This window comes from Triturus cristatus, chromosome 9, assembly GCF_964204655.1.
Source record: "Triturus cristatus chromosome 9, aTriCri1.1, whole genome shotgun sequence".
Taxonomy (NCBI): Eukaryota; Metazoa; Chordata; class Amphibia; order Caudata; family Salamandridae; genus Triturus; species Triturus cristatus.
In genome coordinates, this window is record NC_140592.1 from 368,514,420 (window position 1) to 368,527,668 (window position 13,249).

The 13,249-nt window shown below is 39.1% G+C and overlaps 1 protein-coding gene across 4 annotated transcripts in view; it reads right to left on the reverse strand.

The window, feature by feature from the left end:
* PCBP4 (poly(rC) binding protein 4) overlaps window positions 1-13,249 on the reverse strand; it is a 148,775-nt gene that overhangs the window by 20,808 nt on the left and 114,718 nt on the right. For 3 of the 4 annotated variants that reach the window (XM_085625174.1, XM_085625176.1, XM_085625175.1), the window contains 5 exons: window positions 9,554-9,628; window positions 8,653-8,694; window positions 8,068-8,124; window positions 7,667-7,742; window positions 52-104 (listed from right to left, as the gene is read on the reverse strand). In XM_085625174.1, the coding sequence (XP_085481300.1) occupies window positions 52-104; window positions 7,667-7,742; window positions 8,068-8,124; window positions 8,653-8,694; window positions 9,554-9,628 (303 nt within the window). The remainder of the gene's footprint in view (window positions 1-51; window positions 105-7,666; window positions 7,743-8,067; window positions 8,125-8,652; window positions 8,695-9,553; window positions 9,629-13,249) is intronic. The other variant, XM_085625177.1, reaches the window with a different exon arrangement.

The window sequence follows — 13,249 nt, forward strand, 5'->3', positions numbered from 1 at the left end:
TCCTCATCACATTGGAGACAGGTGTTAAGTGGGAAGAAGAGCAGCACTTACGTCATTAGGGATGAGGAACTCCTGGGAGGTGGTGGGGGCACTTGATTCTAGAGCTGCAGAGAAGAAGGGGTGGAAAGGAAAGATAAGGAGGCAAGAGTAAAGAGGAGATTGAAGGGGCAAGAGAGCGAGAGGGTACAGGAAATTGGTGAAAGGGGGGTGAGGGAAAACAAGAATGCATGGATGGAGGGAAGGATGGAGGCAGGGAAGGAGACACAACAGAAGACAAAGAATGGCAATTGAATGGAATAAAGCATAGGAAGAAGGGGTTTAAGTAAATATGAAGAGATTAACGTTGGCATAGTAGAGTATGAAAGGTGGTGGCAGGTTGAAGGGGATATGCCATGGAGGAAGCAACAGTGAGAAAGGAGCAGAAGAAATATGAAAGAAAGGATGTAAGAGTAATATAAGGAGAATTAGAAATCAAGATGGAGAGGCAGAAAAAAGGAATGGATGGGGAAAAGACAGGGGAGAAGGCACGAGAGAGAGGGTAGGAAAGGTGTGGGATAAGGATGGGGCAAGCAGACACAGGGGATTGAGATAAAAAGAGGGAAGACGGGAACAGGGCACAGGAGAGGGAGAGCAGGATATTGGGAGGTGAAGGAGTTGGTGGGGGAGACAGAAAGAGAGATCATTACTAAACAGAAGTCTCAGTACAATTACAGGCTATGAAAGTTTCTACCGTGATGGTCTCTCTCGCAGGAAAGACTGACATCTCATACAAACTTGGCTGGGAGGGCCTTGTAGGAAAGGGTGCTGTGTGCCCAAACTTGTATGAGATGGTGTCTGATCATACTGAGAGGCACCTCAGACCCTCCACATTTGATGTAAGATCATAGCTTGAAAGTCAGACTCCTCCATAGTGCAACATGCTTGGCGTTTTATTTTAAAATGGAAGAAAACAGGAGTCACTCTCAGTGAAATTTAAAATAACTTTTTTGACTGTTCTGACCTTTAAAGCCATGTGTCAGCTAATAAACACGCACCACATTATTATGTTTTGTCACGTCCCTTTAATATCTGTTGACCGACTGTTCAGTGGAAATGTCAGCCAGGTGACAAAATCTAAAAACACTGGCAAATTATAATTTTACTGGGCAGTGGCTCATCTAAAGAGATATCTCAGCTCTAGGTCTGGCCACCCAGAGTCGGTGTCACAGCTAGGTCTACTAAGTTCAAGTTGGTGATCACCAAAGAAAGAGAGTATTATTGGCAGGAGCCAGAGATTTCAAGGCCAAAGCAGCCAAGGTACCAGGGAATGTGCAATGAACACAGAATAGCACGGCTGGAGATATTAAAAAGATTTGCAGGCCAAAGAAGGCAAGGTATAGGGACATGTCCCACAAGCAGAGCAGAGAAGGTGTTACTGAAGAATCAAAAAAAGGTGGAATATAAATTAGTTGATATCTAGACCTGCACCATCACTACAAAGGAGAATGATTCAAGGGAAAGGACAGGAATGGCTGGACCAAAGCAGACTATGTATTTAAACATGTGTGATGATCAGAAAGTCATAGATACTAGGCAGATGGAGGTAGCAACTAGACCAAGCTATTTTATGTACTGAGACCTGTGTCATGATCTGAGATGGTCCTCGAGGAAGTGCAAGGATAAGGATACCAAAGGTACCTAGATTTAGAGACTCTCCTGACACCACACAATTAAGGATCCCAGAGAGAAGGTAAGGGTACTTAAACAAAAAAAAGAAAAGATACCAACCTGTAACAATAATTTGAATATTTCACAAGTTCATAACATCACAAACATCTACGAAAAACGTGGAGAGGGTCCCAGAATAGGTTTTTATACATTAACAAACTTTTAAAAAGCCCAAAATATAGAAACCTGGTCTTTGTACTTTAAGACTGAAAGTTCTTTGGAACACCCCCTAACGCAGTACTCCAATGCTGAAATTTAGCTCTGGGGTAGTTTAATTTTGAAGACATTATGTGAGCAATGGAGACCTTTCTCCCATAGGTTTTGAAGATCAATTTGACCAAAAATTAGCATTACAAGCAAGCACCTTTCTTTTGACTGCCATGGGATATTCTCCACATTCATAACTAGGGATCCCAGTGTTATGGTATTTATTTATTTGACATTTCCGTCTGAATTTATCCATATTTATTTTTTGCTCATTTTTTTTTCTGTATGTATCCATTTTTATTTTGTGTTTTCTGTATAAATGAAGCTGCAATGGGTATTTTCCACATTTATTTAACTGATAAAAGTATACTCACATTTGAATGTCCGAAAGGTTTCAGCAGTAAACAGTGCAATAGCGTTATCTGAAAACACTTCCATTGTAGAATAGCACCGGTAACTGTAGATCTGCACTTAATGAAGCTTAATTTGGAAATATTTTGTCTTTTTTCATCTCCCCCTACCTCTCAATCTGTACACCTACTGCCTGGCCCTCATGATTGACAGTAGAAAAAATCATCCAAAGAAGGCCTATTTTCCGTATTTTTCTGTATTTAAAAATAAATACAGGCAGGAAAAGAAATAGTTTTCTGACTGTGTTTATCTTTAAAAATCTGTAAAAAAGGTATAAACTGACCATCTTGATGAAGCCTGATAAAACTCTACTATGGGGATATGCCCTAAATCAGCTGCCGTTGCAGCCTAATTCCAAGAGGAAATAGTGCTTTTTGTCCTGTTCATGAGGAAATTCCCTTCAAACATCTACATACAATACAAGAGATAATCTCTCTAAAAATTACTTCTTCAAGACAGCCCAGTTTGGTTTATTAGTGCCATGTACAACAAAGAAGCACCTAGACAATGCTTCTTCCTCATACGTGCCTAAATTGCATCTTTCTCTAGGTGTACCAAGATTGTTGTTTCGTTGAAGGTTAGGCCTGGAAAAACTAATGATGAACATGAAAAGCAGAAAGAAAGTTTATTTAAAATCTTTTTTTTACAATTAATTTACACTTTAAAAGTTCTTCTATATTTGCTCATACATTTGTCACTAACTTTGCTACTGTCATGGTGTGTTCTTGAATGAATGTGTGTGTATTCATGCGTGTACACCCCTAGCATTTCCCTGTATCTATCTAATCTTCTTCACAAGTAGAAACTACAATAATTATTAAATGTAGCCGATGTTCTCTTTCTTGGTTCAACGCAGTGTGTTGTCAAAAATAGAGTATTTCTTGGCATCTTATGCTGTCTATGAAAGATGTGCCTTTCTTAAACCAAGCCTTTTCAATCTTATTTATTAGTCAGGTGCCTTCCTGAAAGTTAGACAGTTCAGCATTAAGCCATTTAAGACATTTGTAACCTACATAAATTCAATAATCTTCTGGCTAGACTGTCTGTAATCTGATAAATTCAGATGTATGTGTGGCATCATTGAGAAACTTCACGAAAATACTATGAGGGGTAGTGACTTATTACTCTACCCCCCAACACCATCTCTCTTCAAGAGCAGCAGAGATGCCAGCTCAGACTCCCAATTCCTAATGAGGAGGGCACTGATTCCCCTGTATAGTCACTCTCCTGGACACTCTAAAGACTAGATATCATCTCATCCGAAGAAGCCCAACTCTTGTCTAAATAATATACACCAGTTGTAGTAAAAAACCTGCAAAAGAACCTACTTGATGCAAGAAAACACCTGAATAAACAAGAGCCTTAAACAAAATGGTACGGAAAAATCCCAACTAAAGATACTGCCAAAGAGCATAGCTGTAGTGAAATGTTCGGATCACTGACACAATATCAGAATCAACAATATCATGAAACAAAAATATAGCGTCCCAAAAATTGTTTACAAAAATATTGTGCCCCTATACTTATATAAGTATAAAAATATCGATAACAAATATCGTTTCCCACTAATATCGCTTCAAAACATATACAAATATTGTTTCTTTATATATATATATATATTGACACTGAGCTCAGTTCCACTCGTGCACATGGATCCTTAGAAAGGATTACACCGCAAACCAAGGAATTTTCAAAGGGGGTTTATTGACATCATAAACCCAACGTGACGCGTTTCACCCTCTAGGGGCTTGCTCACACACCATTGTGCACAACGCTCGACAGTTTCATACTATTCCGATATCAACATAGCCATCGAAATGGGACTTACAAGAGCACCTATGGGCGCCATGTTGGAGTGGGACAATTGTATACAGTTGATCACAGATAACAATCCCTACGTTATGATTACGTTTCGGGATGTAACTGATTAGTTGTGGTACATATTCATTAGCACCTGCTCTTTTGCATGGTTATATTACACAAGATTAGCGTATCCGGACAAAGTCATCACAAACATGTTCTAATGTACCTGTGTCATTCGTTAAGCACACAATTTGAAATGACAATATCGACCTTGCTAGTGGTCCTATTTCAAAGAGAGAAGAGAGCAACACCTGCATAGGTACACATGAGGCTAACATTATGTCTCAGTGACTGACTCTACGCGTTTCGGAGTGTCCGCTCCTTGTTCTCGTCAACAAGGAGCAGACGCTCCGAAATGCTCCGAAACGCTCTGAAACGCGTAGCAGTCTATATCAATATTTAATGTGCAGGCAGTAAAACACCCAACACGTTTCGAGAACACACTTTCTTTTGCTCACGAGTAATCCTTGTTACGTAGACTCAAATTTTCTGAGAAAGTAGTCCACATACCGTAACGTGTTCTCTAGCAGACACCCAATAGAGGAGGTTATTGGTCTGCCCGGGGATTACAGAGGCTTTTGTGAATTTTAGGGAACAAATATAACACTGGTGTTCCCGGATACTTGTTCAGTAAAAACCGGTATTCTTATCATTCAATTATGCCTTGCTCACTCCAGTCCAGTAACTTCTCCCAGTATGTTCTGTTAGCCCTCATCAAACCCGCTTTAACACATGATACATAACATGTAAGATCATTCAATTGTCTGTAGCCTTCAGCCAAATATTTCTCCTTATGAGACTTTCTGAATACAATATCATTATTTCTCTGGAGTTCTGACAGAGCAACCTGCTGGGCTTGCGACAAATTAAATTTCCATGATGTATGGCCGAATCTTAGCTTTTTCAGATTCCTCTCAAAAACATCAATACTGTTAAATGGAAGGGTCGGCAAAAATACTGATCTGGGCTTAAAACCACATTCATCTAAATTAAGCCAGGGGTCGGGACTCTCATTCACATTCTCATCCAATTCACTCAAGGTATGCAGAAAATATACATCCCCAATAGCCACCCCAGGTGGTTTTTCCAGTACCACTTTCTTAGCTCTAAAATCCTCTGCCCTTTGTTCGTGCCATTTCTTCATTTCAGCTTCCTAGCGAAATTTAATAAATCAATGCGACTCTGAGTATAGTCAAAATTAGCGGTGGGGGAAAAAGAGAGCCCTAGCGATAAGACTTTGATCTGAGTGGGAGAGAGCATTAAGTTTGACAAGTTTTGAACTGTTTGTGTCTCCATTATTTTGTCACACTTTGCGCTCCTGTTGTTATTCCAATGGAGCCTGCGTTCTTTCCATCTTTCTTTGTATTTCCTTTGCTTCCACCTCTTCCTCAGCATCCTCTTCCACTTGTTTGTACTTTTTGCTGCTGCAGTTCCAGGTAACTATTTGATTCGTGGAATGACCACCAGGGGACCATGGTGTGAATGGTAAACACCGCTTGAATATCTTACCCAATATTTAAACCACTTTTTACGCAGTGGCAGCACAGGATGCCTCCCAATGTTAGAAGTGGTGGGCCCGCTTGGGCATTCAGAGCTGGCAATCACAAAGTATGGATTCAGAATAAATATTCTATTTCATTTGTATTACGTTTCACTGTATTTCATTTTGTGTTATATTTGGGTCCCACACACTAATGTTTCCTCTGAGGTATTTAAATGTGACACTGTTCCATTTACAACTGATATAGAAATGTCTTCTTAAGATGACACCGGCACTTTTGTTGATCATGGCACTGATTGTGATCCCTCCTTTGTTTTTATAAACACTGGGAATCTATATGTATGGTTCTACTACGTAACAATGATTACTCGTGAGCAAGAGAACGTGTGTTATCGAAACGTGTTGGGTGTTTCACTGCCTGCACATTAAATATTGATGAAGACTGATATGTCTGGAGAGCAAGTGTGTTTCGTTAGATTATCTACAAATTACATGAAACATAAAAAATATTAACAGTTCCGTTCCAAAACATTAAATAAATTACCAAACAATAAAATAAGAAGAATTAGTAAAAGTATTATAAAATCTAAAAGCAAATACAAATATAAACTAATACTACAAAATTAAAATTATAAAAAAGTAGTAATAATAAATATGTGTAACCAATATTAGGAAATTTATTGAAGCCTGAAAATAATAGCTATACTATTCCCACTCCAGTTCCTGCAACAGTACACAAAGTGTAGGATTTCAGAGGATTCAAAATATTATTCCCACTCCAGTCTGTGCAAGAGTAGGGAAAGCGTTGGACTTCGGAGGGGTAGGATTTACTATTCCCACTCAAGTTTGTGCAACAGGGGGAAAAGCTATGGACTTCAAAGGGATTTAATTTATTATTTCCACTCCAGTCTAAGCAACAGTAGTTAAACTACTTCACTTCAAACACATTACCTATTTATCCCTACAAACTTAGCAACTCAAATCTAAAATATACCTAAAATAAATAAGTATAACACCATTTACATAATTGGTACTTAATTACTTAACTAATTAATAATTATTTTTTCATTGTTAATTAATTATCACTTAATTAACTTCCCACCCAACAACCCTACAAACCCAGCAGCCCATGCCTACAATATTACTAAAATATATAATAATTACACAAACTTAAATATTTTTAATTATTACTCAATTAACTTCCCACCCTATCCCCCTACAAACCCAACAAACCACTATGACACTATAAATTACTGTTAGCAAATAAATTAGACATTTTAAATTACTTAAAATTACAAACTATAGTTAAAATAAAAATCATTATACAAACAATCGTAACACATACAATTAGTACATGAACTAAAACTCATCAAAATAATGCTGGTCTAGAGGTTATGAATATGAGGAACATCCCATGATATGAATAAGCTAGCTATTGAGACTTGTAATGGCACCATAGAGAAGATGGTATTATGTGGAGTGAAATGTAGGGGTAGGAAAATACTGAGAAAAGCAGCTTCACAACAGGACGCCCTATGGAGAGGGAAGAAATATAAAGACCAAAGTGGCCAAGGTTGTAATACATCCACAATTTCCACACAGGAGAGGGCTCTCGAGCGGGGGAACAGCAATAGGCAGATTGACACAGTTGAAGCACTGAGACGTTCACAATTGCCATAGATTTGAGAGACTCAAATGGAAAGGGAGAGGCAGGGAAAACAATCAGATCAGAAGGTTAACCATGCCTAGTTCGCCTTGGAAATAAGACCTGTATCATCATTACAGATGGGATGATCCTACAGTGAGTATGGGTCTAGGTACATGCCTGAGCCAACACGCCACCAAGGGATTGCAGATGTTGTCCAGTCCAAATCAGAGTGGGTATGGAGCCTACTAAATACAGAAAATGGCCTTGGCATATGGTGCTGAGAAATATTAACTTTTATGATCCAATCAGCAGGCAGAGAATTTCCTTACCTGAAACCATGGTGGGCATCTGTGAGAGTGCAGAAAAGGGGTTCTGATGCAGGGAATACTGCTGCAGTTTATTCACCTAGAGGGTTCAAAGAGAGAGAAATGGAAACATTACTGAGCTTCATCACTCATGCACAGTGTACAGGAACAAGAGAGCCCTTGGAAGGTGGGAGGGCAGATCTCCCAGAAAGGAAGAATTGGGAGAGGTATGAGTGGAGGGCCTAAGGAGACTTGGGCAAGGCTACTGGCTGGAAGAGTCAGATTGTTCAATTAGGGAAAGGCATATCTCTTGGAGTTAGTGGATATGTACAGCAGGTGTGGCTAATTGTCTGGAGAAGACAACAGGGAAGGTGCTCAAGTGGTGGTGGGTGATTTCTGGGGAGGAAGGGAACTACAGAAGGCACCTGTGAGAGTGCAGAAAACGGATTCTGAAGGATGGCACACTGCTGCAGCTTTTTGACCTAGACAGCCAAGAAAGAAAGAGAAGACAGAGCTTCAGAACTCCACCTGAGACAGAGAACGTGTTAGGAAACCACAGGCAGGACTGGAGAATGCAGGGGAATGTAGACTACAGCTGACAACTCATCCAAAGACAATGATAATGCTCAGTCCTGAGAGGATCTGTTGGGATGGTGGAACAAAGCAAAGAGAGCTTAGTTGTGTAGGTGGTACAATAATGGGAATTTGGGGAGCTCTTTCAGAAAAGCATATTTGCGCAGACAGCCCATGGTCAGATTTATTGCCTTAACATCAGAACTTGAATGATTCTCTTCTTGTTAGCTTAAAATGTCCTTTTGTGACAGAAATGTCACAGGCTTTGTGTATCACATATATTAGCAAAGGTCTCCCAGGATGGATCTCGGAGTGGATGGGGTGACCAAAAGACGACTTCCAATCCATACATGGAACTTTCAGGAGATCTTATTATGATTTACCAGGGATATCGGTACAAAACATAATATGCCAAAAAGAACAAATGCAACTCTTACCTCTGCCTGTGTCACTGGGTATTGACCCTGAACTTGAAATCCCTACAAAGTAGAAACAGGCAATAAAGTCAGAACATTTTGGACATTGCTGGTTACCTTTCACCTGGAAGGTGATGTGTTTTATGTGCATACCAGCAATTATAACACTTTCTGACCACCTTCACTAGATTACTGACAACATTCCTACTCCCAGTCCGGGATAGCTTTACGACTACTGGTCAAGGTGAACATTTACTGACTATGCGACTATTGGCAGCCCCATACTATCCCAAGGAAATGGATCCAACACCATGTTAAGGATAGACAGTCCCAAACCACATTAACTATAATTAGGGCTCCCAGTTTTCTGGTATTTATATTTTTGACATTTCTGTCTGTATTTATCGTTTTTTTGTTTTTTACTAATTTTATCTGCATTTATCCATATTTATTTTGGGTTTTATGGAACAATTAAGCTGAAATTAGTCTATTTCCACATTTATTTAACCGGTACATATGCACTCATGCTTGAATGCCTATTAGGTTTCAATGCTGTAAACACCCACAGAAGATAAATCAATGTGCTTAGAAGAAAATATGTAAATAACAGTATCAACCTTGTGCATATCTACTGCCGTTAAAGCCTCTTCACTAAAATTACTTTCTTTTTTAGCCCCTTTACCTATCAACCCACACAGCTATTGGCCTGGCAGTCATGGTAGACAATATTTAGAATTAACCAAAAAGCAACCCCATTTCCGTTTTTATCCACTTTAAAAATAAATATAGACAAGAAAATAAATGTTTTCTGTCTGTATTTATCTGTAAAAACGGAAAACAGGGAGCCTTAACTATAATATAAACAGCCCATGTTATAAATACTTATTAGGGAATCTGTACCTCATATTACACAAATCGTTACCTGATTGGCTGAGAGAAGAGCCATTCCCAGGGACATGTTTGGGCAATAGGGAATGGATGGTCCCTTTGGACTAGTCTGAAACGAAAGAGAAGAGTTGTTAACACTTACTGCACACACACTCAGACATTCTACATAGTATAATGAATCACATAGATCACATTCCTGGCTACATGGGAGAAAGGATTTGTCAATGTATTGATGATATTATGGAGAGCAATAAATGACCAGAGACATATTTATCATCACAAGCAACATTCTTTATCCTAGGCTTTAACTACACCTAGAAAAATACTAATCATGAGTTTCTCCAGTGCTGTGACACTTCTTTGGGCTCTTTCATTGCTTTTTGTCTCTGGCCATCATTTCCTTGTTGCACTGCCGCCCCTCTGTGCTCCTCCGTTTCTTTCCATCTCACCATCCTCAGCTCCTCGCCATCCCCTCCCATCCCTCCCATCCTTGATTTTTTTCTCCTTAAATTATTCTCTTTTAAGATGGCCTACATATTGCTATTGGGCGGCTTGCTTCTTTATTTTTGCACTCCCAAGCTTACATTTGCAATTTAAAAATACTGTTAAAAAATGTCTGTCATCTGTTTGAATCATAAACTGCCATATAAAAAAGCAAAAATCGTCACTGGTTCATTATGACATATACATGTCATGGTGCATCGGTGCCCACTAGCGCCTGTCTCGAAAAGCTTTTTCTTTCAGAACCCCTGCTTCAAGATGGCCGCCCTTGCAAGTAATATGCAAATGCGGAGCAGCAATACAGAAACAGATTTTTCCCATTAAGACAAAACATTACGAGATGGCCAGCGGTAATACCCTCTCGGCTAGTTAGATTTTTTATTGTATTTATCACTACACTTTCCAAACAAGCATTGGCAAAACCAATAACTTAGCTCTTGTATTTTAAAGGCAAGACCTATTTGTTTTGTCAGTGGTTGCTGAACTCGAATTTGCAAACAATGGCGTCTGGAAGTGGCTAAGGTGATCGAAAAGGGTCATTATGGCCTAAACATCCAATGTTTTTATTTGCAATTATCATTTCCCTCCTTGGATGTTGGGATATCAGAGGCAAATGGGTGCATTAGCACTATTTTACAAACGATATGTGGCAATGATGCAGTGGCGTAATGCAAAATGATGAGCTCCCCTGAAGAACAGAAAGAGGGGTCCCTTAGTCCCCCCTTATCTTACAGATATTCATTTGCCTTTGGCTGACAAGGGGCTCCACAAAGAAATGGGGGACCCTGAAATGTTGAGGGCCCACTGCGCCACAGGGGTTTGTGTTACGTCACTGCAATGATGATGGATCAGCATACAAATATAACTATCTATCAGAGTGTCCCATTGTTAGGAATAGGCTGTGTGTCCTTCAAAGGGTGCAACCCAAGCATGCAGAGCAGTGCAGGCGCTCTGAGTAGGGTTGCGCGCAGGCTGTATCTGTAAGGAATTTGTTGATATTTGTATTTGAAAGATGGTAAACACATTTACAAAACCAGCAATAGCTGGTGTTTTTTCCTCCTGTAAAACAGAAACCTAAAACACAAAATACTAAAACAGGGGCCGCCAACCATTTCTGTAATAAGAGCTATTTATGATCAATAAAAATCATCCCGAGTTACTAATATCATTAGTGTTGTAATAGTGACCACATCAGACAAGGTTATGTTAGTGGCCACCACCCTATGGGCAGGATTGCCAGTCGTAATGTAAAAAAAAGGCTTTGGAATGTGTTTCCATGGGTAATACATAACAGAAATAGCTTAAAATCTCCTGGCACCAATGTAGTAATATTAATAATAAACCTCCGCAATGCCACATGATTTATCACTCAAATATCAGTTTTAAATAGATTTTCTAAATTCGAACATCAGCTTATCAGTTCTGAAAATACACACATTTTCGTCACTAATACACAAACCTCTCAATTTTGTTTGACAGATATTCAGTCCAGCAAAAGCTTCTCATTTAGTAGGCTGGACTGGACACAGGAGAGCTACTTAAAGGAAACAGGAGAGCTACCAGTAGCTCACAAGCTACTCGTTTGAGAAGCCTGTCCTAAACCATGTCAGGTGCTTTTTAAAGATATGTGCTAAAGAGGAGGCACAATCTAACCAACTTTGTGCTGATTTGGGTCTAAGGTTTAGCCCCAATTTAGTATTTTGAGGGAAAAATTGACCTTTATATGTTCAAACAGATTTGCTGCCATCCAGTTTGCAAAGAGAGAATACCTGCTGGTTAAATAAATTGGAAAATCTGATACAGCACTATTACTATTAAATGAGACTCCTGGAGGATTTCAAGAAGTTTAAACAGCTATGCCAACTGTGAAGAAAAGAAAGGCATGATTTTTATGGCAAATCTAAATACACGAGAATGGAATTAACGTCAATTTGTATTAAAGTATCAGAGTGGGCAGTTTTTTTTGCTGTTGACAACTCAGCCTTTGCTGATGTGGCGCGTACAACACCCACAGTTAAGAAAATATTATTGCTTAGTGTTATTATGATAAATGAATTTCAGCTCACCTGCTATAACTATGCAGATGACAAATAAATACTTGTCCAACTGGGAAGCCCCAAAGATATTGAAAACTCAGAATCTTCAGTTGCTTCTGAGCTGTTGATCAATGGATGACATTGAGCCATCTCAAATTGAATGCACCCAAAACTGAAGTACTCACCTGTAGCAATGGAAAATAATATGAGCCATTCTCCACTTGGCCCGACGACATGGGACCATCTCCTAAAGTATCCAATGAAGTAAGAAACTTCAGAATTACCATGGACTCTAAGCTAACAATGAATGCCCAAGTGGATAAGCTAACAAGATCAAGCTTCATTATTGTGAAACCTGTGATGCACCTTCCCCTACCTAGCATTTCCATGCAAAGTACAAGCTACTATCTCTCTTGTAAACCTGATTACTTCAATAGCCTCTACGTAGATCACCTCTTTCAAGTATGAACCCTACATTGGTTCCCAGTTGACAGAAGATTCACCTTCAAGCTGCTTTGTATCACCCACAAAGCAATACATGGAACAGGACCACTTTTCATTATGAAGAAAATAACAAAAAACATACACCAAAGAACCCTCTGCTTCAAAATCCCAGCATAAAAGAAAAAAAACATGGGTGGAACATCTTTCTCTGTTCAAGCAGCTAAACTATAGAATTTATTACACCAAAACATAAGAACAACAGATAACCATCATATCTTTTGAAGATCACTCCAAAAGCTGGCTCTTCCCTACATGACCACCATATTCAAAATACAAATATACAGCAATAGTGTGCAGTAGACACCAATACTTCTGTTTGTAAATATTTATACCTTGATTATATGTATGTATTCAGATATGTACATTTCGTTTTGCAAATGCATATATTACCTATATATATATATATATATATATATATATATACGAAAAGAAACACAGCTCCTTCTGGAATACTGGGCCCCATTGGAAGGTGGCGTACACTCCGGCGGAGCATGCCGGTGATAATTATCCAACCAACAAACAAAAGTATATGTCGTACGCTCTCAGGAAAGACCAAGCAGCAGTCAAGAAAGGTGATCCAAGTTTAATTCTACACAACGCGTTTTGGCGACAGCTTGTTCACGTGTAGAGTTACAATGAAAAACACCTGAGAGAGGGATCATGATAGACTTTAGTTGAGAGGCTTCTTT